General features: G+C 39.6%; 1 protein-coding gene across 9 annotated transcripts in view; it reads right to left on the reverse strand.

The window, feature by feature from the left end:
• Nucleotides 1–27,750, reverse strand: part of TRPS1 (transcriptional repressor GATA binding 1) — a 213,888-nt gene that overhangs the window by 173,423 nt on the left and 12,715 nt on the right. For 3 of the 9 annotated variants that reach the window (XM_059865598.1, XM_059865535.1, XM_059865542.1), the window contains exon 2: nt 1,075–1,233. The exons of 2 other annotated variants lie outside the window; for them this stretch is intronic. In XM_059865598.1, coding sequence (XP_059721581.1) covers nt 1,075–1,111 — 37 coding nt within the window. In that variant the 5' untranslated portion in view covers nt 1,112–1,233. Of the gene's footprint in view, nt 1–1,074; nt 1,234–9,407; nt 9,568–22,411; nt 22,541–27,750 lie in introns of those variants that run through there. 4 more of the 9 variants (XM_059865579.1, XM_059865561.1, XM_059865570.1 and 1 more) reach the window with 4 other exon arrangements.

A 27,750-nucleotide genomic window follows, 5' to 3' on the forward strand; every position in this document is an offset into this window, starting at 1 on the left:
TGTGAGTATCTCTGCTAGGTGTTCAGCTAAGCATGTACTTTTCTCCTGGTTGCACATCCCAAACCATTTTTGAAATAACTTCCGTTTAAATGCAATTCACGGCAGATGACAGAGAAAGAAGTCCTGAGTGCACAGTGAAGAAAAATCAGAAATCGAGAAAGTAAACATCATGACTGTTACCTCAGTCAAAATTAAACAAGACTAAATGCAATGCTCTAAAATGTTTTTGTTACAGATATTTTTGGCAGATAAGGAAAGCTTAGAGATTTGCTATCTTCATGACAACTGACAGAAGAGAGTCAGACAAAAGGACAGAAAAAAGTCGAAAAAAAAGAAAAGAAAAGAAAAGAAAAGAAAAGAAAAGAAAAGAAAAGAAAAGAAAAGAAAAAAAAAGAAAAGAAAAGAAAAGAAAAGAAAAGAAAAGAAAAGAAAAGAAAAGAAAAGAAAAGAAAAGAAAAGAAAAGAAAAGAAAAGAAAAGAAAAGAAAAGAAAAGAAAAGAAAAGAAAAGAAAAAAAAGAAAAGAAAAGAAAAGAAAAATCTAGACACTCTACAGGCTAATTGGACAGTAGATCTCGCTACTTTATTTCTAATTTTCCCAATACATTTGTGAGTATGGGTTGTTAATGGAGGAGGAAAAAGGAAACCATATCTGCCTCACGGAGCTTTTTCATGCAATATTCTACATTTGGAGAAAGAAAAGAAAGAAGAAAGAAGATAACATTGACTTCCTTAAGTTGAATTTAAAAGTATTTTCCTTTCTTTTTCCTTTCAGCTTTTGAAAAATCATCTGTCATTTATTTGATATCCACACAAGGGGACAGACACAGGGATTTTTTTGTTGTCGAAATTCCACTACTATCATTTTTCAGAGACGTATTATGTAAATAAAACTACATTTGCAATACTCTTAAATTGAAGAAACCATCCCTTAGCAAGTCATAAGTTAGATACAGAAAGAATATAGCCACTCTGAAATTATTATCTCTAAGACAAATAACAGATTGCACAATGTTTTATTGTGTGCCAAGAACGTTTTTGGTTAACAATTTCACTTGAAAAAATAGATCACATACTTGTAAAATCATACCCAGCATTGACTTCATAAGGCATGTGGCTTTAGAGTGCTTTTTACAATTATTAATTCTATTAGTCAACTAGCAGGCGGGCTAATGCAATTGTCTTAGAAGATGCACGGAAGACACAGAAGACATTTTGAGAGCTGATCTGTATATCTGCAAAACAAAACAAAAAAAAAGGTTTTCCTTCCTAAATTATGCATTCAAAATATGGTGTTCACTTAAAAACATTATTATACCTATTGTACATTCCCATGCATCTATTACTGGACACTATACAAATAGAGTCTGCTGTTCTCTATTTCCCTCCAACACGAGAAATCCCATAGCTCTCTTCTCCTCAGACACACGTGCTCCTGCACGCACACACACTCACACAAAAAGACAAAAAATATCTCAGAGCTAATGTTTACCAAACACAAAGTCTAAAACAACTTTAAAGTAACTGTTGAAAATGAGCTGTAGAAAGAAAGTGTCTTAAAAATTCACATGCATCATCATGGGACTGGCCAAATGGGATAGTTAATGGCATCTAAATAACTCCATCAGCAGCTGTAAGTTAACCTCTGCTGGCTGCCTTGTGTTCCACTTCAAACAAAATTAGTGGTACTGCTTTCTGTTGTTAGCAGAAAACTTCCCGCATCTCTACGGTGCCATTGCAATAGTAAGCACATTTGCTGGGTGCTAGTAAAGAAGCCAAGTGAAGAACAGGCTTTGGGACCTGGCTTTTCAGCGCTGAAAATAGTGATCTGCCCAAAATAAAAGAACTACTAAGCCTGAGGTGAATGAAAGGACTTCTCGAGCTGAGGGAATTTTGGATAAGGCCCAGGTTGCAGCTATATGTACTCTCCCTCAAAAACAGCCAAAGCTACTCTATGTGGTTCATACATCTGCAATTTTCTGTTCAACAGTCACTCACATCAGTTTATCCCTGGAAACAAAAACTTCTGCTAGAATCAGTTTGTAATTCAGGATAATGAATTACCATAGTGATTGCTGTACTTCTTTAAAAAAAAAAAAAAGAAAAAAACCAAATTCTGGTAATCAATAGTTTCGTAAGAGTGGTGAAGATAATGGCTAATTACCTGCTGATCACCAGCTCCCCAGCGGGTCATTGTTGTTGCTCATTACTTTTACTGAATGTGGTGGCTTGTCATCAAAGCCTATTGCAACAGAATGGTTGCTGCCTGGTGCTTGTGCTGCAGGTTTAGGTCAGACCTTAGTCATACGCTCTTTTTACCAGAATAATCCATCTAGAAATATGCTTGAATTTTATGAGATGCCACTGACTAATCTTTGTACAAGTAGATGCACAAGCAGACGAAGAGCAAACTGAGTCAAGGGTATATGAAGACTGTGATATTATCAGTCAATACGCTGCAGCAACAAAAAGTTAAATGAAAATACACATTTATATTCAACAGGCTCAACTAGGACATCTTTGTTAAGGGATAGTAAAATTAATACTTTTACACTCATATATATTACACACCCACACAAAGACATATAATGCACATATGGCGCTTGAACATCAATCATTTTCCCAGAATAATGCAGCAAAAAATCATTAACTCTCAGTGTCTCAGCTTAATATATGTGTAATACTTACCTATCTCACAGGAGTGTTGTGAGGCTTAATTAATTAGTGACGGTAAAGCACTTTGTGATCCTCTAATGAAAGGTGCTACATAGCACAAAGTATTATTAAAATCATTAGGACCACAAAAAAGCCCTGTGGAATTCCAGCCTACACTGTCTGTTGGGGTTGGGAGTGATCTTATTATTAAAAGGAGACCATCAGACTAATTTTCATAATTTTTTCAAGATTTTTCCCCCTTTGCTGTTGTGATAGCATGTTAGTAACTAGAAATTTAATCTTTATCATCTTAATAACATACACTCATGTAGTTTGTTACTGCAGGGCTAGAGAAGGGAGCAGTGCTTTTGGCATTCATCTGGCTTTCCCTTTTAAGAAAAAAAAAAAAAATTGAGAGATTGAGAGACATATTTTGACACCTTCCCACACTCCACTCCAGCAGGACAGCCGATCATGTGAGATCGCAGGATACTTGCTATAGCTGCATGGGAAAATGATGCTGTGGTTTTAATCTAGCTCCTTTTTAGACTTCTTTTTCTTTCACAAAAGATAAAAAATAAAGAAAAAAAATAAGAAAAACAGAAAAAAAAAACCCAAGACTCAAAACAAAACCCAGTTTATTACACATAAATAGACTACAAAGACCGTCTGCTGTTCTTCATATAAAAACCCCTAAGTGTTCAAAGTGCCGGCTTCTATCAAGCACATAAAGTCCTAATCAATGCGGAGCCTCCTCCCTACTCTCCGTACAACAATCGAGCAGCTGTAAGGCACACGAGGCCAGCGAGCTCCTGTTTTGAGACCGAATTTCTGGGAAAGCGTCTCGGCGGCGGCCCCGTCCCTGGGGAGCCACCCGGCACCCAGCCCGCCCTCCTCGGCAGCCTGTCCCGCCGGGCTGGCCCAGACCTGCGCCCAGAACAACCAGAAAGTTAACGAGCTCATTACTACAGCCCGCAATTCAAAGACCTGCCATGTTTTCTAATTTAAGTGTTTAAAAAAAAAAAAATTAAAACCCTGTAAATAACACTGGAAACTCCAGGTGAAATTGCTGAAATTACTGAAAATTAGATTACATTAGATGCAAACTACCCCAGACTCAGACACAGAGGTAGAGGACTGGCCAAAGCTGCTGCCCTTCTACCGTCCCTTGGGACACTTGCCCAATGAAATGACAGAAAAGAGATGTACAGCTTCACATCCCCACCACCTCTGGCTGGGACACAGAGCAGGAGGCAGTCGCACACGATGCTTCTCTGCCACTTTTGCTCGTGGTTCTCAGAGCAAGCTTGCCAGCAAACAAATAACACATGGCCCTCCCTAACTTTTCTCTGCTGAGAAGTGAAGGAAAGAACAACTCCTTTCATGTAAGGAACCCAAGAATCAGGCCCTAAACCGTGGGAGGGCAGAATAAGCTTAATGACAAGCAACTGCCTCTTCAACAGGACCACCTCCTTTCCTTGTGCTTTGGCACAAGTGTCTTCACACACCATACAGGACAAAAGATGTCACAGCTCTAAGCAACTGACAAGTTAATTCCAAAGGAGTTTTTAATATAAATATGTTTTTTTGCGAGCCCTCAAACTGCATGTTGACTCTTTCCTGCCTGAAATTGCTAAGGTAGAACATGATTCCTTGTATCAGTAAAATTAGGCAGGATCAGACATTGTAATTGGACAAAATGCATCTGTTTGATATTTTATACTCCACATACTCCACTGAAATTATGATAGCTTCATCAATCTAAAAAGCACAAGGACAAAACCATGTATTAGTAGAAGAAGAAAACATCATATTAGTAAAACAGCATTACAGCAAAACACTTGTTTTTTCTCCTCCTCTCCTACTCCTTTGCATTTTCAGGCTCTTCAATTTAGCCCCTGATCACCAATTTGCCGAGGGCTATTTGCAATTTTTTTTCCCCACAAAGTCTACAACAAAGAGACAAGTGAAAAGAGCTGTGGTCTGTTCAAGCTTGCTCCTTCCCATTTACATTTACTTTCCCAACATCGATTGTTCTCAAATCTCTAAAGGTGCACTTTTGGACATCTTAAATCCTGTTCAGCTACAAAGTGCCATCACCTTCAAACAACTCTCATCAGGTAAATCTCTTATTAATTCACACTGAATTAATTCACAATGATCTTTTCTATTACCTTATGCTTCAGAGCACAGCACACATCAGTAATCATCTAGCCACTGGAATAAATCTAACCTTTTCTATGGGTATTAAGCAGACACTTGGTCATTTCAAAAGAGTTTAGGAGTGGCATTTCAAAATAGATTGTTTAAGTCCACTTCCAGGCACTTATTTCATTTTAAGCTCACTCCTGAGGTAATCACACAGACACTTTCAGGAGAAACTGAAGTCAAAAGGTGATGTGTCTAAAGAGGTGACATGAAGGAGAATTGTATCCTATCTTGCAACCAAAATGAAGAATTCTGAAACTGCTTTTATTTACAAGCCTCTGAGCACAGCAGGTTGCTGTTCAGCATTTCTTACTGGCCTGCTCTGCAGAGAGCTTGTTCCTACCTGCCCTCCACTGCCATCCATCTAGGATGGGAGAGCCCAACAAGGCAAGATTCACTTTGCCCTCACTTCCAATCAAGTACCTAAAAGCACTCTGTACACATGACAACTAATTAAAATTCAACAAAGCTTGTGAAACAGGAAAACTAACATCATTGCCATTTTATGGATAAATAATATTATCTACAGAGAAATTAAAAGTTCAAAGTGTGCAAGGTGATGTGCAGGCAGAGCTCTTGGCTAGTGACTGAACCTGGGTTCTCTAGATGCCCAGGTCCATATCCCTCTCCTGTACGCATTTCAGCAAAGAAAGCATCACCCTAGCACTTGGCAGAAGGCCAAGATCCCATAATTTAATAAGGTACAGAAGGAGCATCTCATGCAAAAATCTAAGTGCTCCAATTTATCATGACAGTTATGGGATAAGCTGACATTTTATTTGTATGTAAATTGGTCTCTAAAACAGCATTAAAAGGCTGCACTTTCAGAGAATATTATGCCTTTGCTTCTCTGTTCTGCATTTATCTAAACTCAGCTTTGTATATTAAAAGTAGTTTAATTTTTATGTATTGATGCTGCTTTGCATGCTCCCCAATCCACTGTTATTGCACCACAGAGAGAATCCAGCCTGATTTGCTTACTGCAATAAAGTAACTGACTTCTGCTAGGACTGACACCTCTTATGAGAGCCCTGCCTGCCATCCTCTCCAAATCTTCTGGTTATTCTATTAATTATCTGTCGTTACACTTTATGGGATGCATAGCATTCCCTATTAGATGAAACTAGAGGTCCATTTTGTCCTGTGTTCTCTTTCGGAGATACCTGATCCTTCAGAGAAAGCTCAACTGCCTTTGGATAGAATCACTGACTTCTGTGAAAAATACACTGCTCCTAATCCTCAATGCTTAAGACAACAGCTTACTTTCTAAAGAGTAAGAGGGTTTGTAGGCCTTAATTATCTCTCAAAATTGTACTATTTGTTTTAAAAGAAGTCTTATATATACCCACGTCCAATAAAAGTGACCAGTATCTATGTCAACACTGCAATGATCCTGGTATCAGTGACATCTTATAGCTCTCACTGTACAATCTAAATCTGAAAAAAGAAAAAAAAAAATAAAAAGGAAAAAAAAAGGAAATATTATAAGTGTTTAGAGTTTGTTTTTTGCCAATGGAGTAGAGTTTTCCCTCAATCTTGTACCAGCAAGAATCAAAAACCTTCTGGGCTGTGGTCACATCTATCAGATCTCCACTGTTCAACCCGTCTTTAGGGCAAACAACCACTGTCTTGCCAAACTCTTCTAGTAGGTGTGGCAATCTCATATGTTTCAATTTCTTTTCAGCCTGAGTAAACTCAGTGTTCTCTGTAATCCAAATGTCCTTTGAAGACAATGGGAGTTTAGAGTTTGCAAATGACTCAGAACTGAATCTGAGTTGAGTGTACTGGCAAGGCAAGCACAGTGCTACCTTCAGATGAAGAGTGAGGAAAGAAGGTGACCTCCTGGCTCCTAGGCAAGAGCAATCAGGTATGGGTACAAGAAATGACTCATTTGTTCTTTTGCATTAAGAATACAATGGACTGATCCTATTTCCCTTGAAGGCAATGGCAAAAGCCCCACTGACTGAGAAGCAAGTCTGAGATGTGCTGTCCCTTTCTGCCAATTGAGGTCTGTGATATGAGAGGAAGGCATCAGAGTTCCCTTGACCAAAACCTCAGTCAAATGGAACCATAAATTACTTGGGAGAAGAGGAAAAGATGCAAGGGAGATAGAGGATGGTTTTGGCTAGCATTCCAGAAAAGTTCAAATAATTTTGTTTCCAACTAGAGGCAACATCCTCCCATTTGAAACGGGATTGAAATTTCAGAAACTGGGAAGGAGGCAGAAGTCTACAGCCTAAACCTAAAACAGTAATATTAAATCATCACTGGCGAGGGCATTATTGTAGTACTTTTCCAGCCAGACCAGAATCAGGATGAACATGAGTTTGCAAAAATGTCCTTAATTTTTTTTTTCTTTTTTTAAAAAAAATTTGGCAAGAGTTTCCAGACACAAGTTACATAGGTAAGAGAGGGCAACCAAGGGCAAGCGGAGTTGAGCCCACATACATCAAAGCAGACTCAGGCTTTGGGTACCTATCCAAACTGAGCCTTCAAAGGTTCTATGTTGCCCTATTGTTTAGCTCGAATCTTGTCTAAGCTTGTTCAGGAGAACCCACATTCAGAAGTATGGAAGAAGGGAAAAAGAACACACATTTTCCAAACTGCAATTGCAAATCAAAACAAAAAAATGTAAATCTACCTGCTGCAGGGTAATACTGGTAAGCGTGGCTAGCTATTGTTGCTCCATGCTTTTCAATTTCCATACATTAGCATTCATTGCCGACATTATTAAATCCAAAGTTATTTGGATGCTTTGATCAGCAAATTGAACCTTGAGTCTATATATGATGTACCTATATTCACATAAGTTTACAGAACTATTATATTTCCCTATTTTAACTTTTTTCCCCCCACATGCTGTGAGTTTCCATATATCCCACAGCCATACATTCCAAACACAGACTATTTTATTTAGTAATTTATTCAAGAATTTAGATAAAAAGAAAAGCAATGAAAATTGTTTGGCAATCTCTATATAAACAGCTCCTATACATTTGGGTTGAATCATCCAGCAATCACTCATCTTGACATGCCTGTGACAGATAAAACTTTCATCACCAATATGCCTTCTTGACTTAGAGATCAGGATACAGGGGATCCATATAACAAAATCTCTTTTACTGTTTATGGCTATCACAAAAATTAAAATCACATTAAACATAAGCAAGACAGAATTTTGGCACTGTTTTTCCACTCAGCACAAATAACCCCACTCTCCATTGTGAATGGGGGAGAAACAACAGCAGTGGCAACCACAACAAAAGACTGGATTGTGTGTTCCCTACACAAAACAGAAAGCTGTGCCTATTCAAGAAACCTTGGCCATTTGTCAGAAATTACAGAACTGATGTTGGAGCCCAATATTAGCTCCAGCCAACGCAGTGGTGAATTACCTTGCCATTCGAATCATCCCTATTAACAAGGAAAGGCTCTTGCAGTACATATCATATGGTCCTCATGCCGACTGAGAAAGAGCCACTTTCTTAAAAAAAACCAAAGTAAAATACATTAAAAAAAAGACCAAAGTGAATGCAAATGGATTCACTCTGAGTGGTTTGTCTATTAGTTGCCCTTTTTATCTCTTATTTTCCTTTTGAAGCTGAGAAATGAAGTGAAATGCTGATGAGAAAGCTAGTCTTACAGCGCTTCCACCTTAACAATTTGTTACAAAAAGGCTTTAAAACAGTAGCATTTTTCGGAAAGCCATAAGAATGGAGTGCACGCATTCACTGAGGAGCATGATCTCTGTTTTACCCATTTCAATTCTGGTCAGAAAAAGGGGAAGGAGGGCGCAAAATAAGAAGACTCCTTGATACTCTGCTGATGTGGCTTTGCGGCAGCTTCGTGAGTGTTGGCAACCCTTTAAAACTGGCAAGGGATGCCAGCGCCAGCCTGCTGACTGCTGGATGAATATATATAGTGCAAATAATGCTGTTCTTGAATCAGTTTTTCCCAAACTCCCACATAAACTTTCCATGGGAAAATCTCATAATGCCTGCATAAGTGATTTTATGAATCTAGCTTTCAGCTTTTGATAGAAGATTTCTTACGCTACTGGCTTTGATTCTTTATTGCACAAAGGGGTGGTGCCAAAAGCCCTCACATTAGCCTGGACCATGCAGACATCAGAAATTTAATTTAAACATCAGTAATCTGCCAGGATCATAAAACACATACAAAAAAAGATTTATTTTTTTTTCCCCTGGTAGGTAAATATGTAATTTAAGAAACACAAGTACGGCATAGGTGGCAGAATCTGCACGCAGCAACATAGAGACAGAAACTAAAACTACCAATGAGAGTAGAAATCTTCAGTCTGTAGAGATGAACTGAAGTGAACAGTTGTTTTATTCCTATTGAAGATATAATTTGAAATAAGTTGGGCACTATATTTCTTTCCCAGAAATAATGCACCTGAATGTTCCTTAAAAAAAAAAAATATATATATATATCACTACCTCTCTAAAGGTTACAGAGAGGTACAACCATAGATTACACTCATATTTCCATTCTCAAAAATGCCATGTATGCAAGCAAGTCTTACCACATTGCTCCTGTCTTCTTCCTCAGAGCTGCCTTCATGCCACCTCAATTTCCAATTCAGTACCTCACTAGTTTTAAGAAATATCCAGCAATGATGTTGAGCTGTTTTGTTGCACTGGGATGTATCCCACAAAAAGTGAAAGCTTTTGCCGTGTTTTCACCTATAAAGAAAGCAACTATTAAAGGAACTTATGGGTTCACTGGCATTTTGGAGTCTAAAAAAAGTCCCAAAACTACTTGCAGAGGCTACAACAGTACCTTCTTTGAAGTAATGTTGCAACTTGTGCAAAGGAATTTGGGATGTACCTGAGATCTGAAGGTGCGGGCTACAAATTAACACAGCCAATTAGGTGGAGAAACTGAGAGTCCAACACGGATGGGGTGAGATAACCACAACTCATAAATAAAAGGACTGCCAAATGTAAGCCAGTTGGCTGAGTGCAGATCATGTCATTCTGCTCATCTAGCTGATGCCCATCAATAATTTGTTGCTGTTTGCTCTCCCCGTGACAATCAATCCAAGTTAGGGCTGCTTCTAATTTTCCAGTCTATGAATAGCTGCAGAATATCCACAACTGCTTTTTCAAACAACTCAAGAAATAAATGTTTCATCCACATATCAGCGTGCAAATTCTTCCCAAAATGGGACTAGTCAAGAGTAAATAATTACTCCTGCAACAGTTTCATCTGATAAACAACAAGACATAAGGCTACAAAAGTTATCTTTGTATCAATAACAGTCAGGAGAGAATCCAGCTTCTAAAATAACTTGACTAACTGATACAGGACCCCAAAACTGTGACAATTCTGTAGAGAATGTTTCACAATAGATGTAGTCATTTTTAAGGATTAGTATTAGCTATAAATTTCTTACCCCCTGAAATCTGGTACAACCGGATTTATACAGCAAAGATGCCTTCCTTTGAAGAAGACAGAGATGAAATCACAGCCAATTAAATTTAAGCATCTCTTAAACAATTCTTTTGTTAAGCAGTATGTATTGAAAGAATAAGAATACATGAGAGAAATTAGAAATTATCTTCATAATTTGGCCGTGGCTTCTCTTCTTGTGAGTAATGAGAACAGCCCAAGATCACAGATAAAAACCTTAATGTCAGAAGACATTCGTACAACCATTGTATGTAGATAACAAGATGAGCATATATATGCATATATGACCTAAAGAACAGAGACTGCAGTAAACCAATGTATTTATAAAGTACGTGAAGTACTTGGGTCTTCTCCAGCATCAAAATCTACTGATACAGCCAAACATAGACTCAAGTCTCTCTTTTAAAAAAAAAAACTCTTTATCATCGAATCCCGTATTGTCTTGATAGGCCTTGGCCTATGAATAGAAAAATAATTCTCTTTATGACTCCCAGATCTAAAGAATCAATTTGATTTCCCATCCTATTACACCCTAAGTTGTTGAAGCTCTGGATCTCCTTTTGAGTATGAAACAAAAATATCCAACAGCTCCGCTCATAACCCTCACGCTTCATCCGCCCACAGCGGAATCCACAGCAGTTGCCATTTTGCCTGCTCACAAGATGGCACGCTTGTCTCACTCCAGCTGCACAAATAAGTCTGCACTACACTCACAGCATCAGGGATAATTAAAGGTTAGGCACGGAGGTGGAAGCAACACGCTGCCACAGCACCGACGGCTCCGGCGGGGCTGCAGGTCTGTCTGCCTGTGCTGGGCTGCCTGAAACACCACGAGGGCACTGACCTGCTGCTTCTAGATTCCCAAACTCTGATGTGGGAAACAGTGGGGGCTTGGAAGCTGCAAACCCCAGAGGAAAAAAACGTGGCTCCTTAAGCTCAAACTGAACTTTATCTACGTAGAACTCTACTGGCCTCTGAGCTAAAGGGAACTCGAGTAATTCACAAGTACACTGTAATCTGGGCAACAAACACACACTTGATTAGACTCTAAAATTACTGAAAATTACCATCTCCCTTGCGTCTTTCTAACAGCTTGACATATCAATGCCTAATGTCTCATTATGTCTCAATTTGAATCATGACTGTAAATCACTGGAAATACACAAAAAGAATGAGACGTCAGATTTGGGTGAAAAAAATGGGGATGCATGAGAGACTGGACATTAGAAACTTTATGAAAATAATAAAATCAGCAACAGAAACATCCTATAAACTGAGAAATGGCAAGTGCACTGGAGGTAGTGGAATAAAGACCCCATGCTAACACTCATCACAGGTAGAGTTAAAAATTGTTCAGATTTAAAGAAATGTCCATTTTTCTTTTTTTTCTTTCTTTAAAGACCTATGTGGGTAAGAGGAACAAGAGGAACATAGGAATATCATTGTAACTGTTGATTTCATTCACATTCACTATAAAAGATCTATCAAAACAGAAAACACAGCACCTTTTATTTCAACTGCAGAAAGAGTGCTTAAAGTCAGGGACTTTTGTTTACATGGCAGGTAAGTACACATATTTAATTGTACACACAGGCCCTTCAAGTTAACCTGCGTCCTTTATACAGGTAACCAGCTGCTAATAATTTTCTGCAGATCCCTGCATTTTGCTCTGAATTCCCAACATCACAAGAAAATTTGATCTTTGAACCCAGCAAAAATGAAATACATCTTAGGCTGTACTGGAACTGGCATGTGACCACTGTAACAGGGGTTCACGAAGTGAGGAAGTGTCAATTTAGGCATCAATATGAGCAAAAGGAAGACCATGTGCAAGCTCACACTGCCAAAGCAATGCTGTGCAAGCTGGAAACAGTGAAGCCACATGAAAGCATCAGACACTTCTCACTGCCAGTTAAACTGCTTCCTGTAATTATAAATATACAAAGGTTAAAGTAAGAAAATTATTGCAATGCACTGATAGAAAATGAATTCTCAAATACTCAAAAGATTCATCAACAACAGTCTATCAGCATAAGATACTGTGGCAACAGTCAGCATTTTTGAAGCAGACAGCCTGGCACTTTATTTGCTTTGCTACATGAGAAAAATCCAACATCAGATCGTGGGTGCATCCCAACTGTGGGATACTCTTCTGCTGCTCCCAGCTCCAAATGCTCACTCTGGCAACATCTCGACTGCGTGTCAGAAAATCTGGTTTGGCACCGTTCTCCGAAGCACTTTGGACTCCATCAGTAGAAACTCAAGCGAACAGACAAAACGCAACACGCGCCATCCAGCAGATTAGAACTGCACAGTCTGGTCTGCAGGAGAGAATCAGCAACTGCTCAGCACTGGCTTATGCTTCCTACAAGCACTCCACCTTTCAGCAATACTGAAGGGACACTTTCTGTTCTAGTTTATAAAACCATTTTTTCTTTTTTTTTTTTTTTTTTTGGCTCCTTAAATAGAATAGTAGATGATTAAAATAAGAGAGGCAGACCTATGGTTAGGCAAGTAAACATGGTCTCATAATTTCCTTTGTGTCCATAGAAAATCAACATTATCCAGTAATCACTTCCATTCCTAAACAGGCATATCATAGCTATGTTTACACTGTTTTTGTAACACTCATCAAGAAGTGAGCCTGGCCTTGAGGCTAAATGACAAAGCAGAGACTGAAACTCCTCTACACTATTCTCAAGTCACTTCCTTCCATTTGAACTAGTCCATCAGGGTCTAAAAGTCTCATTTCAAACAGCTGCATCACAGATGAGCTAACAAGACAAATACTCAAGTGTTTATACAGAAAATACTAAGGAAACTGAATGATAACAAAAGTTTTATGATACCTTCAATCTAGAGAAGTACAGAGATATACAGAAAACTACTGAAAATTATATTCAAAGTGGGAATGAAAACTAATAGGGAAGAGTGTGAGCTCTGTGAAATAACAATCCCTCACACTTTATTAAAAGTGATTGAAGAAGGAAAAAAATGAAGAAAACAACACAGTAGTGGATAACAAATATAAACCAGTCCAAATCACACTTTAAAAGGTGTTATGTCCCGGGCAAGAATTTGAGCATAAACAGGTAAGTATGATGTCATAGATGATACTGCATTAAGGAAACCATTTTAAAATGTTCAAGAAAGATTCATTTTAATGAAAATTAATGAAGATATGGAAGATGTGGCTCTTCTTTTTATGAACATGAGAAGTGAAGCTCATTTAGACTAGAAACACAATTGCTAGCAGCAGGTAAACATTAGGGAGGGAAAAGCTTAGGATCCAGTTGGCATTAGAACAAATAGACTAGCCATGATTAACTTTGGGCTGAAAATGAGAAGGAAGGGTTTTAACTGACAAAGCAGTGAGGCTATGAAACATCCTTCTACCAGACGCTGTCAAGGCAAAAAAACTCTACCTAATTTTAGGATAAAGGTGGGTCACTTCATAAAAAGGATTACATACTGTGGTTGATGTTCAAAGAGCTACCCATTGCTCACAATTCCCACAGAACTTCAGGACAACATACACAAATCCATTTTCAGGGTATGCACAGCCTTACCACTACGCCTTAAGAGTATACATGCCAATGGCACTGTTTCCTCAAAAGCAGTTGGGGCAAAAATTACTCTTTCTCTCTATCATTTTTGTTTATATATTTTTATCTTCATAATGACCTTCTGCATCCCCTTTAAGGCCAACAGCTTTAAAAACACACTATCTTCTGCATTCAAACTAAATACAAGATATGTATTACTTACTCTGGCAGCAGGAATTAACTGTAACACTATAAACCTTTTGTGAAAAAAGCCATCCTTTCTATCTACTGTCTTAACAGTCACTTGTATGTCTGCCTGTGCCATATTTCAAGCAGGCATTGTACATTTTTTTGTACTTTGAAGGCAGTTTAGTAATTAAAAATGCAATGAGAAGGCAATTCTCAAGCCCTCTACATAGATTTCACAAAAGACACACCCAAAGTTGCCCTCACTGCTTTGCCAGAAGATTCTAACAGAGCTACATTTAAAAATGGGGAAAAAATATGGGTAAAGTTATTTTCAGTAAATTGTGCATGAAGTCTGAGTAGGACAGCAGTCTACAGATAGAATCTGTAGAGATCTGATAGAGACTGATAGATCAAGTTCAGGCATTTTGAGACTACACCTTGCTGGTCATCAAAAAAAAACTATTTTTTTTTTTGGTAACACAAAACATTAAAAGTCTGCACGTTACAGTTTTCAACTGAAATTAATCTCTTTGGATGAAACTAAACAGGTAATGGGTGATACCTGCTGCTCTCTCTACTGAAGAAAATAAACCTTTTGCTCCAATTCAATGGGGAAAGAATACTACCTGTCTCCCTGCTCCTTCTTGAAACTTCCACATCTTCCTAGATTGTTGCAATACCCCTGTTCTCACATAACCCACAATGCCAAAACCAAGATGGCTACACAGAGAAGTCTGATGTGGTCAAACTGGCCAATGCAACTCTTAGAATTCCTAAAAAGCTTTTTATGGGGCTCATTTGGGCCTGACCAATCTTCACATATTATTTTGGTTTAGCTGTGTAAATACCAGGCCATTTGTTCCAAGTTTCTTCTTCTTCTTCTACACTAGCGCAATATATTACTGTTGCTTTTTCTTCCTTCTGCTGCACTGAAATGCATTTAAACATGTATTTATTTATTTATTTATATGCAGTACATACTGTCTGCTAGAACCAGGGTTCTTGGACATTCATTGATCTGGCAGTCCCTTCCAGCATTTTGTTTCTGCCTGACATAATACATGATGGTCTTTTTGCCCTTTAAATATAGTGATGTTTTTGCTTCTGCTTGTGACAAAATGCAAATACTTAAGATTTCCACCACCAAGCACACAGAGAAGAAGGTAACCCTGACTAAGTTCAAAGGAAAACTTGGTTACATTTCTCATCAGGAGCAGAGCTGTCACTGAGTCAAGGGCAGGGTGCCATGGGCAGATCCAGAATCCAGAATCCAAATGTGCAATTTTATCATGGGTTTAAGCCCTGCTGGACCTGAAGAGACGCTGCCCAGCCCTTCACCACTGTCTTTGGGTCCAGGCCCTGCCCTCTCCCTGCACCCACACTGGCCAAAAATGCCCTGTTCACACCCCAGGGCTGGCAGGGGGCCAGTCAGACTGTGCCTTTCAGAGGCAACTCAGGCTTGGATTAAAGGAGCACATTTCTCCTCTGGACAGCCCAGCTCCCATCTCCTTCTCTGCCTTTGCAAACTCAACCAGCAGTGGAACCAGCACTAGGAACAAGCCAGGAAAGGGTCACACACACCTGAAAAACCTCCAAACCAAAGCAGTACCTAGTCCTCACCCAGAAGGACGACAGGGCAGGTGACCATACTATAGGTCCTGGGGCAGGTGCCACACTCCTGGCCTGGCTGATGGCTTCTGCACTCTTGCAGCCCACCTCGCCAGCACACAGGGAACACAAAGCCATCCCTGACAGAGAAAAGGAACAAAAATAAGCCAGGCCTTGAAGGAACTAGTGAAATGTCTCTTTTAAAGAACAGAGGGGGGAAAAGTTGATTAAGAAGATTTCAGGAGAAAATAATCTTTATGTGGCAGGAAATATAAGTGCTGTCTTCAGAAAAGTAAAATCATTATTGCAAGCAAACTGATTCATTAAGATACATGCAGAGGAGGATTATAATGCCCTCCTTGTCATTAAAATGCTTTGAAACTATAGCTCTGTCAGCTACACTAATGATACTCAGATTTTATATTACACAGCAGAAGCTATGCTCTAGCTAGAATTTGGTGCACTGTGTTACATAGGAGTTCACATTAGAAAAGCAGTTATTAGTTCACAATGACTATAAACATACTTAAAGCGCACAACAACCATACCATAAAGAAACCAGATGGAAGGGTGATGAACTTGTCCAAAGAGGTAAATGCCCCTTCTACCCAGGAATCTCCTTTGCTAAGTGAGAATTCTATCTTTGGCATATTTTTCTACCAAATAAAAAGATAGCTTGAATGCTGGAAGTCTAATCAATTTTTTGTTTCCTTATGTGCACATATGAATGCTAAAGAAGAGCACTATTAGAAATAAACCATTCATTTATATTTACCTTTTTACCTGGTAGAAAAGAGTTTTGTTTCAGTGAAATTAAGGTCTGGCATATTTTGATGACTTTATGTAAGCCCTTATTAAATATAGCAAAATTCAAGCCCCAAAACCCAGTGGAATTGACACAATCAAATTTCTACGTGATTTATCAGCTTCACTGTCACAGCAACTAACTTGGTGCATTTCTCTGCTTGGTTCTCTCTGTAAGCTGTCAGGAGAAGTCACTCCATCAAACAGAAATGTAACACTATTTTTATTGCTTATCTCTTTTGCCTTGGGTTACATCAGTAAGTCATCTCCCTCTGTCAACTTGACAAGAGTCTTTTTCGTGTTGACCTTAAAAGGACACAGCTGTGACAACTTTGGTTTGGGTTGTTTTTTTCCGTTTTTTTTGCCGTGTTGGTTTTTTTTCTTATAATAGTTCTCAGCTAAATACTTGTTATTGATAGTCCTGGATCTTCATCTGGCACTGTTTCACACCCCATGAGCAGACTGAGCACAAGCACTGTACACTCAGCCCCACGGTATCTTCCAGCCCTTATCACAAGAGGCACTGGCGAAGTCGGAGGTAGATACTATTCCAGCAAAGCCATTATGAATTACAAGAGGTCTTCCAGATTTGATCTTATTTTCTTAATGCTCTGTAATTAATTAATATAAATGTACATCCTTATTTCCACAGCCTTTGCTCAGGATATTAAGAACTCCAATCCCTGGACTCAATCCCCCCTGGCATTTTCTCTCGTGTTACATAAGTAACTGTGGCTGACTCTCTCCATGTCCCAGCATTTGAAGATCAGGATGAAAAATCTGCTCAGGATTTTAGACTAAGGTAGGAAGAATATACTATGAACTACTGTGAACGTCTCTTAATACCATATCCCAGCTAGGGGATATCTGGAAAATACAAAATATTTAGGTAATCTGAAAACAGCACTTCTGTTTCTGCCATGCACCATCCAATAAATGCAACACAGTACTGACTTAAAGAAATAATAGGATTTTCTGCCAAATACCTCAGAAAGTAAAGAGAAACAAGTATACAACATATTTCAAATTCATTGCACTATTTGTACTGATGGCTACTTACATTAATATAGATTTTAATCACAGCAACTTACACATCGCTAGTTTTAACAGTGATTTAAACTGGTGGGCCTAAAACATCAATATACACATAAAATGAGGTTAAAAGAAATTACATATGTTTTCACAGTATTTCTGAAAAATAAGAACTCAGGAAATAATTATTAAAAGGTAGTAGTTTTATCAAAAGGAGGAGTCTTTCTCTGGATAGTGACTTATGTACATTGCAGCTATATGCTCTTAAACAGTTACACAGCTCAACATCACCTTTTGCATTTACATATAGTTTTATGTTGATACATAGTACAGATTTCATTCCATGTTTTGTATTTACTAGGTTATTTACTAGGTAAGAAAGTTTCTTTATGGTTTATGAAAGCTGGAATTATATTAGGAATCATTAAAAATCTCTTTAAAGTATTTCTCATCAATTCAATGATGCCTGAGGTATGCAGGAAGGGGGGAAAAGACATTTACAAAACCTGTTTTGCATTAAAAACTAATTTAAACAAAGAATTACATGTGAGTTGATCACTGTGCATTGTTCATCCAGTTGTTTTGGTTTATCACCTTTAGAGGTAACAAAGCTCATTACCGCACACTTTATTTTCATCCATACAAAGGAAAATAAGTTGCCTTTCTGTTGCCTTTCTTTTAATTGTTTCTGATAATCTTAGTTTTGAAAGTGAGAGTCACTGAGCAGAATGTAAAATGGAGAACAGTGTCACAGCACAGGAAGCCTCTGGCAGTAGCCAATTCCATCACTTCCACAAACCAGTCCCAGGTGTTTGGATAGCCATTTCCACCACACTGTGGTGTGACATTACTTAAACCTTTGGCAAAAAATAGGTAAATAAACACAATCAGTACATAAAGCTGTGTAGACTTATACCTTAACACCGATCAAAAGTCCTATTTTAAAAGGTATATATTTAAGTCTATTTTTTTAAAATACGTGTTTCTCTATTTTAAAGAAAACCCTTTTTTGTCCTTAAGCATTAATTATTGCATACCTTGGTTACTCATATTAGATTAGTTAGGAGTCCAGCAACTGTTTTAATATATACTGCAGTAGTTTCATATAACATCTTTCAGGATAGAAACATGCTTTAATATACTATAAATTAAAAATCAAACCACATACATGATGCTACCAGTTTTGCTATGCTCCTGCAAGTATCTGCAACATCAGACTATTATGCGCAAGATGATCACAGAAGAGAAAAACCTAACTGGCAGAATTCTCAATGGGCTTAAACCAGAACAAAAAAAGTGTACTTAATTTAGGAGCTGACAGTCTGTCTGAAGTTTGGCACATACAGCACATCACACCGTGTAATTTTATAAAAATCAAATAACTTTGCAAATCACTTCAAATATTTTCTTTCTCGTTGGTTTTAATCATATTTGAAAGTAGAGAAAAAAAAATACAGGATTAAATGAAAGCAAAATGTAATGATCTAGGACTCTTAATTCTCCTGACTGAACATTCCTAAATTTTTGGATCGTGGACCACTGTCAAACTTCAAACATAACAGGGAACCACTATGCAGCCTTCACACCAAACTTTTAATTAAAACCCCTAAAAGGATGATATGATACTGCAGATCTGTATCATACCATGATTATATGTGTCTGCAGACCACAATTTGGAAACAAATATATTAAAGGATTAATTTTCCAAAAGGGAATGCTAGTCCCTGGGCTTCTTGGCATACTCATTTTATATAGTGAGATATTGCACAGTATCTTAGCACGCAAAGTTCTAAAGGCCTCCATTCTATGGGTTTTTAATAGTACAAGTGTGATAGACCAGTTTAAGATGGGATTTTTAAATGAAATATCACAAGTCAATTCCAAAATTATTAAATTTTTTTAAAAATTCTCTTGTTATCTCCCTTTCAATCTAGACTGTTGGGTTTCAATGTTTTTTTCCATGTCTGGACTTACCCTCCTTACAATAAAGTACCCATAAAATGTGTACAACTATGTGATTTCCAAAGATGTCCCTGAAAAGGACAGCCTATGAACAGCAAAAGTTGTACTTGCTTCAGGCTTATCACTACAGAATGTGGAATAGAATTTTGGAATTTAAGTATATATACATATATGTATATTACTTTTAACATAGATATATATATATATATATATATATATATATATATATATACACATATACATATATATATATACACACATATATATAAATACAGTATAAAAAATGTTTCATGTATGTGTGTATATGAAAGTGTTTAGAAGGAAGGAGAAAGCCAGAAAGAGACTATATCCATTCTAATGGGTTTATCTGAGTTTATTGGGGAAGGGGCGTGGGGAAGAGAGAGAAAGAAAGGGAGAGAGGATTGTCCTGAAGCTGGAGCGTGACAATCGTGACTGCTGTTTTCTGCCCGGCACTCAGTGACAGCGCGGGGAGAAGAGTGGTTAATCACCGCATTCTGGGAACCGGGCAGAGAGCGAGGGAGCAACTGCTTTCCGCAACACTTCCTGCGATAAGGGAGCCAGCGCTGGCACACGGACACGGACACACACGCGAGAGGCGGCTGCGCGGCGCAGCGCTTCATGCGACTGCAAACGTGACCCGCAGCCCCGCGGCCCCGACACACGGACACAGGCACTCTCAGCGCCTGCAGCTCCGGCCGAGCGCGCTGCTGCGGCTGCCGGGAGCCGGGCGGGAAGGGGAAGCCCCGCTTCGTGCCCTCCCTGCGCGGCCCGCTGCGGGCAGAGCCCCGGGAGCCCGCCCCGCGCCCGCCGCCGGCGCTGCCCGGAGATGCTCGTTCACGACGCGCACCCAGAGAACTTCAGCGCTGAACAAAGGTTGCCGGACTGACGCCGCAGCACAGCTGGGCTTCTATTTATTGCACTTTTATTTTTAAGGGCGATTCCAAGAAAACTTTCGTCGCTCGAAGTCAGCGCGGTACCTGCCGCCCATTCCCTAAGCAGTGTTATTAAGCCTTGAAAAGACTTGCAAGGAAAGTAAACAAGGCAGGGGAGGCAGGACAGGCATTAAGGCCAACACGTCCCGTATCGTCCAATAACTTCCCCTTATATGCCCAGTACAATGCGGGTTTGCTGATCACAGCTTTTCCACTGTACCAGAGCCAAGTGCAGGCAATTACTTACACTTATGTAGACTTTTATAAGCGATAACAGTTATCTCTACTGAAAGGCATAAGCTGGGGGGGGTGGGAGGTTCCTTTTTTTTAAGTTGTCTTTCATTACCAAACTGGTTCAAAAATACGCAAAAGTGTTTCTGAGCGGGGCACTGGCTCCCTCAGCCCTCCGTGGAGCCCCAGACAGAGCAGAGCAGCAGCTTCACGCTCCGCCGAGGAGCGCTTCATCCAGGCCTGGAAGGAAAAGCCCTGGCAGAAACCAGCCCACCGAGCGGCCAACGCCCAGCGGAGGGTCCCGAAACCCCCAGCCCGGCAGTTCGGGGCAGCAGAGCTGGGCTGGGCACGAAGGGGCCGGGGACGGCTGCGCTGGGCCCCCGCCCGCTGTGGGGACGCGCCTCCCGGGCAGGGGCGCGTCCCGTCCCGCGGCGCTCTAGCTGATCCCAACCCACTGGGATCCAGGTAAAATAAGCTGTGTTGGGCCCTGCTGCCCGAACCAGCCACGTCCCCCTGGTCAAGATAAAGGCAGGAGCGATCTCCGCATCTTTAATGCAAATGAGATGCAGCCCGCAGGCTCTCAGCAAATTGCCAATGCATTGGGGATGCCACTGCTCTCTAGCTTTGTTTCCACATGTGCTGAAAGTTGATGAGTGCTGCTTGTGTTTTTCTTCCCACCACCAAAGAACACAGCACAGATATACGGAGTAGGAAAACCGATGTTCCAGTAGCGCTTACAGACCAGATTGCGCTGCCAGCATCTTTAGTTGTATCAGTACTTCTACCAGTGCCATTTCACTGGCATTCTGAAATTCATGTTGGATAATCATAACTTAGAGCCAAAGTATCTCTGAGCAAAAGGAGAATATACTGCATTTATGGAGTTCCCGTCTCTGCATTCAGATTTTAAGCAGAACTATCTGATCCTTAGACATTTGAGGGAAAGGATTTCAGCACAGAACATCTATCTGTGTTTATAAACCAGCGGCATTTTACATGCTGCAAAAGTACTACATGATGGCAGATGAAAGAAGGTTCTACTGACTTAGTATGAACTCACCACAGATGTGCTTAAAACAGATATTAAAGACATGATTCACTGTAATAAAGACACCCCAAACAACTATTTAAAGTGATTCAAAATACAACATTTGGGAGTGGGGAGGTGATGATACAGTGCACTTACTTCCCCCCCCCCCAGAAAATACAAGCTCCAATAATAATAACAACGACAAATAAATAATTATGATAATGGCACATATTTATACTTTATGCAGAAGTACAGCAGGGTTCTTAAGATTAGTCTCGCTTTCAGTTTCACTCAGCACTGAACTAGTCAGCTTTGCATTAGAGAGGTGTGGAGTGTTACTTAGGAGTTACAGAAAGTACATCGGCATGTTAAAGAAAAACAGAAAAAACAGTGTCATAACCCATACAGGGAAATGATGGCTAAAACAGAAGATAGGATTCTCACACACCACTCAACACATCTTTTCCTCCCCAAATGCACAACAGACATAGGAACAGGAGCTTCAAATACTTACTAAACTTATGCAGAGAAATAAATGGGTATCAGTTGCGTGACTTAAAAAGTCAGAGGAAAAAGAAGGAACAAATTTTTCACAGAAGCCTTGAATCATACAAGCTGCTCATTTGCCTCATTCATGTCCTCCTCCTTTCACTGCACTTCAGTGTGAAGAAGGCAGCCTAAACAATATTCATCTTAGAAATCCAAAACATTGCAGAGACCACACTGCAGCAACAGATCTGCTTCACATGCACTGACATACCTCCTCAACATCTGAAAGAAATTCCAGCTCCAGTCAACCCATAAGAGACATGTTGCCTGACTGTACCTTGATGGTATTGTTTATGAAGATGGTGATTTACACACTCATAATGATTTAAGCAGCTACTTTGCATACATTACAGAGAGAACCTGAAACATGTGACCTGCTTCACAGGGCAGGATTATACCTCTGTTCTTGTTGTGTCATGTGCAACCACATTATTTAGTAGTTAAAGGCAAGCGAGCACTCTGGTATTCTATTGTCCTCACCATGTATGCAGCGCGAGAGCTTCAGCATGCCTCTGAAACCAAAGGTGAGCTTCCCAACTTCTAAAGATAGACAGTTAAATAAATGATATAGTTGTCAAAGGGGCTCAGTCAAACCTACCACATGGTTCTGCCCACTCAGGATTATGACGTTTGCTGGCAGACTTTTTAGGACAGGAAATCTTTCATGGTGTTAATAAATTTGCAACAATGATCATATTCTTAGGGACTACTCCAATACAAACTTTCATTAGCACTCACACTAACTCTCATAAAGCACTGAGAATGTATGCATGATCATCAGAAGCTAGGAATAAACCATAAATACTTAAATCCTTTTTTCTGATGTTGTTGTCAAGAAAAAGACAAAAACATTTCAGAAAAATGGAAATTAACATCTGAAAAACGGCTGGACTCTGCCTGTCAGCTCCTTCATAATTTTTAGTTGTTTTTATTGATCCATACACTTCTTATGCACAACTCCATTACTGCTTTGATAATTAAAAGATAATTAAATACAAGACAGAGCATGTATCATGCTGGGGAATCACTTAGCAAGTGAACTGTTGTGCTGAAAAGTGGAATTCTTTCTGTCACTCACGGTGCAGTGATACATCAGTAACAGATGCCACGGGAGCTATTTTGGGGATGATCCAGTGGCTTACTGGAGCCACAGAAGACAGCAGAAAAGCATAAGGTTCAGAATTTAAGGGAAGTTCTGCCACAAGGGCCTTCACACTTTGCAAATACATAAAACAAGAGCAAATTCACACAGGCTTACATCAGCCTCAGAGCAAGCACAGCATTTCCCACATAGTATGCAATAAAAGATATCAAAGTCTGACTTTTTTTGATTTAAGAAAGGAAGAGTGGTGGGTTAAAGGGGAGGTATCTTAGCAGCACCAGGAGTGAAGGCACCAAAGCTCTGATGACAGCTTTGCCACAGGCTCACTAACACTGCAGTTATTTAGGTTCCCTGTGCCCTGGCTCACCCATCAGTACAATGGGTATAATACTTCATCCTGTCCTTAAGAGGCAATTAATGCTTGTAAACTACTCTGGGAACCTTGATTAAAATGCGCTGCAGCTTTGCGATAAGTATTCCCTCTGAAAGAGCACACAAGCTGGGTTCTGATGGTGAGAAGTGCTACCTGACGGCTGCAAAAGAAAAATAATCACTCTGAATGAGACATATGTGCCTGACCTATGCACATGTGTAGGTGGATCCCTCCTGGAGTATTTTTCTTTCTTCTTTTTTCAGTTACTATGTGTGTATTGCAAAGAGAGGAGCAGGGAGAACAGATAATTATAAAGCTTTTGAAAAGCCCTGGTATTTTCACCAGAGGATCACAGTGGGCCATCTTCAAGAATTCTGATGCAGAACTCTATGTAATTAAAAAACATAATTATTTGTAATATTCCTCAAACCCTGTTTTCATTAAGGAGAGGAGGGGAAAAAAAAGACAGATCACTTTAAATATGAATGCTTTATGAATAAAGAAATTTTTTTTTAAATTGATGAGCATTCATTTTCCCATACAGTCACTTAAAGTCTGAGTAGTTCATGTAAAACATAATTATCAACGTTTTAAACCACATTTTCCCCTTGAAAATAAATAAATAAGGACGCCAAAATCTTTTTTGTTCATTAAGAGTCAGATCCAGCAGAAAACATCTGCAGACTTCTAGACCAAGCAAGCCCTGGAAGGCCATGGTACTGGCTGCACCTCGTGCCAACCTCAAAAATTTGGCTGGTTCAGAAAGATTTAAACAAAACAAAAAAAGCCCTGCAGCTTTACATGTCTGGGAATTGTGGAACTGCGTTAGGTTTATGAATAAAGAACAGGGGTGAGAAAAAAAACAACTCCTTTTAAAAAGGAGATCCCTCTCTCCCTCCTGCCCTCCAGCATTCTGGGCGCTAGACAGGGGCTCCTCTCCCTCCCCAGGGACGCCATGGACGTCAGCAGTTGCAGCCCAAACCATGGGGTCCACCTGCACGCCCTGCTGCAGAGGGGATGGGGGCCCCAGATCCAGCACTCGTCCCCATTCGGCACATTCAGCAGGTGCCCGAGCAGCCAGCTCCCAGCCATGCTCCCAGACGTGCAGGAGCTGCCACTGGAAACCCAAAGGAGCGTCCCTGGGACGGGAGCCAGCCTGAGTTGTTCAAAGGACACTGCAGGGCCACCACAGACGGGCAGGCACAGCTCAGGGTGAAGAGCCACCCCTGCAAAGGTGGCCAGGGGACCTCCCCTGCACCAGCAGCCTCTATAGCCCAGTGGAAGAACTGGGCCCTGGGAGCAGCCAGGAATTCTACCATGGGCTTGAAGAGGCTCCAAGGTGCAGCGAGAGGAGCCTCAGCTACCACAGGCAACCAGCAACTCATATTTAGATTTCAGGCTACCCTGAATATGTGTATGCAAACACCAGAGGGGAGATGATGGCATTGCCAGGGCTGTTTGATGAAATAAAGGAAACGTTTAGGATGAGGGCCCTGCTACAGCACGTTCTTAAATTTAATGAAAATTAAAGAAGCTGCTGCTAGTGTAGTTGTCACATATTCAGACTTTTTATAGAATTAATGGCTTTTTCTGACTAGTTCTTCACTACATCTCTCTCTGGGAAGCCAAGAAAGCTCACAATTATTGATGTCACACCTCATCTTCTGCCCTATTCAGAGGACCAGCCTACATTTCAGACTGACACCCAGCTCATCTTGTGCAGCTAGCCCTATGCAGGGAAAGGGACTGGGCAGGTATGAAAAGACCGAGTAACAGTACGTCCATGTGTTCTGCTTAAAGCCATCCCAGAATTTTGGTTTTGCTAGTGTTCATTTTATAGACACCTCCTCAAGGGGAACAGCAGCTGTAGTATGCTGCCTGGGTTAGCAAGATGTGATACACGCAGAGATATATACTGGATATGTATTAGGAGAGCACAGAGAGACTCTGTGCCATGACTGTAACTGCAGACACTCTGCAGGTGTGTATTTACAATCCTATTTATATAGTGCTGAAAGTGGACTACATTAATATACAGTGTGCATGATTCACCGTCATTAGTTCTGCCTTCCAATAATGTGGACCCTAAGATAAATAATATCGCTAGAGCCTCTCCCATACAATAAACAGACTTGTTAGTTTAGTTACATACACAAAATTTCCAACTGCAATCAGAGATTCTTTTTAAATTATTAAAAGTTCTTGAAGTGAAACCTTTGTTTGAGTTGAAATGAGCCAGCTGACATAAAAAACCAAGAGGAGCCAAGACTCGTCTTTAAAATGAAGAATAAATTTGGTATCTTAAATAAATAGTATTATTCTAAACATGCACTAAAATAAACCATGTATTTTAACAAGAGTAGATACAAAATATCGTCATATTTATCATCAGAGCTTTATATACCTGTTGGATTACTCCTTTCAAAGCCTTAAGAAATGTACCAGTGTCTTTGAATTAAAATGCACTTTCTTTATGCTAAATCTGCGAAAGTTCTCCTGTGGGAAACACTGAATTCTAGATTATTTTTTTTTTATTAAAAAAAAAGCTTACACAGCCTCAGAAAAAAATAACCAAGTGGCAAAAATCCCAACTTTGTCCATTCAGCCTTTGATTCTGTCTTTGCCTTAATAAAATTGTTGACAGAAATTAAGCTAATCTTTGCAGCGACTTTTTCATCTTTCTTTAAAACCGGGGAGTTTAACTAGTTGTAGTTCCATCAACCCTGACATACTGCTCACTATAAAGATGAGATCTTTGTCATTTTTTTTGTCCATGTCTAACATTTAAGGAGGAAAAGAAATTAAAAAATAAAATCCGTTTAAACTCCAAATTTTGGCTACAAAATATCTCAGTAAGACACCAAGATACTGTCTCTCACAAATCAAAACAGTAGCAGTAGTACCATCTGTAAACTCAGAATTAAAGAGCCGGCATTTTCTATACAACTGTAAAAAGTATTTTTAAAACACTTCTTAAAAAACATTTTGCTCATTCTATAGCATGGGCACTGAAGGCTGTAAATAACTGGATCAGTAAGTAAATTCACCATATTCCTGAGGTAACTCCGTAAAAGCTGAAGGGCTTGCTGCTAGTAGTTAATGGGATAGCCCAACTCCAAGTCAGAAAGAGCAAAATATCTCCCTTTCATTAAAAGAGTAAGGAGGGAAGCTTTAAAAGGTACACAATTAGTTAGCTTTGCAGTGATTAATTCAACAACTGCAAAGCCAAAAACAACTTTAGGCACTTAACCATGAAACTGTCGGGTCTCTATGCTTGACGATAAAGCGTCTATAAAGTAAATATTAACTTCTGTGTTTTTTCTATGTGCATATTCCATCATGAGAAGATGATTACCAAGAAACTACCAGGCAAGCTCATTATTCCCCCTAACAAAGAGGTAAGATGTGCCCAGAATTCTCTTCCTTTTCCTTACCGCCAGCTCTAGTACGACAGTTCATACTGTTCCATAAAACCTGACAGAAGGGATTGAAAATCTCTTCGCCAAGGAGGCTACAAGTTCATTGCAATAAGGGAGCTTTAATAATGAGGGGACCCCTATACTAACCACATCCTATACATATCGAGGCAAAAGCAGGCAGCAGCTCTTCCTCAGACCAACTCTCCCAAAGAAGCAAACGAAAGCTCCGCACAAGTAAGGAATGCAAAAGTGTAAACTTTATCATCTCTTTTAAATAAACTCCAAAACTGAATAACTATCAAACAAATTGAAAAAGACCAGGAAGATGACAAATTAAAAGAACAAATCAACGTATTTCTCTGACCTGCAAATATTTAATTCAAGCACATTCTTCTTCCAAACAAGATGCCTGTGAGTGTTTTGATGGCTGCTCATAATCAAATGTGTCACTCGCAAAATTACAGTGTTTGAGAAGAATACTGGGCAACCAAAAATGGCTTTTGCTAGAAGTATGTCACAAGCACGTCTTTTAGTTACCTCAGAATTGCACAGGACTTCACTTCATTCCTTTGCACTGGCTGCATGCGGGTTGCTTCACAGAAATATAACTGCAGTAATCTGCTTGACAGTAAACAGTAATCAGTAAACACTATTTA

The sequence above is a fragment of the Haemorhous mexicanus genome, chromosome 1, assembly GCF_027477595.1.
Source record: "Haemorhous mexicanus isolate bHaeMex1 chromosome 1, bHaeMex1.pri, whole genome shotgun sequence".
NCBI classification, from domain to species: Eukaryota; Metazoa; Chordata; class Aves; order Passeriformes; family Fringillidae; genus Haemorhous; species Haemorhous mexicanus.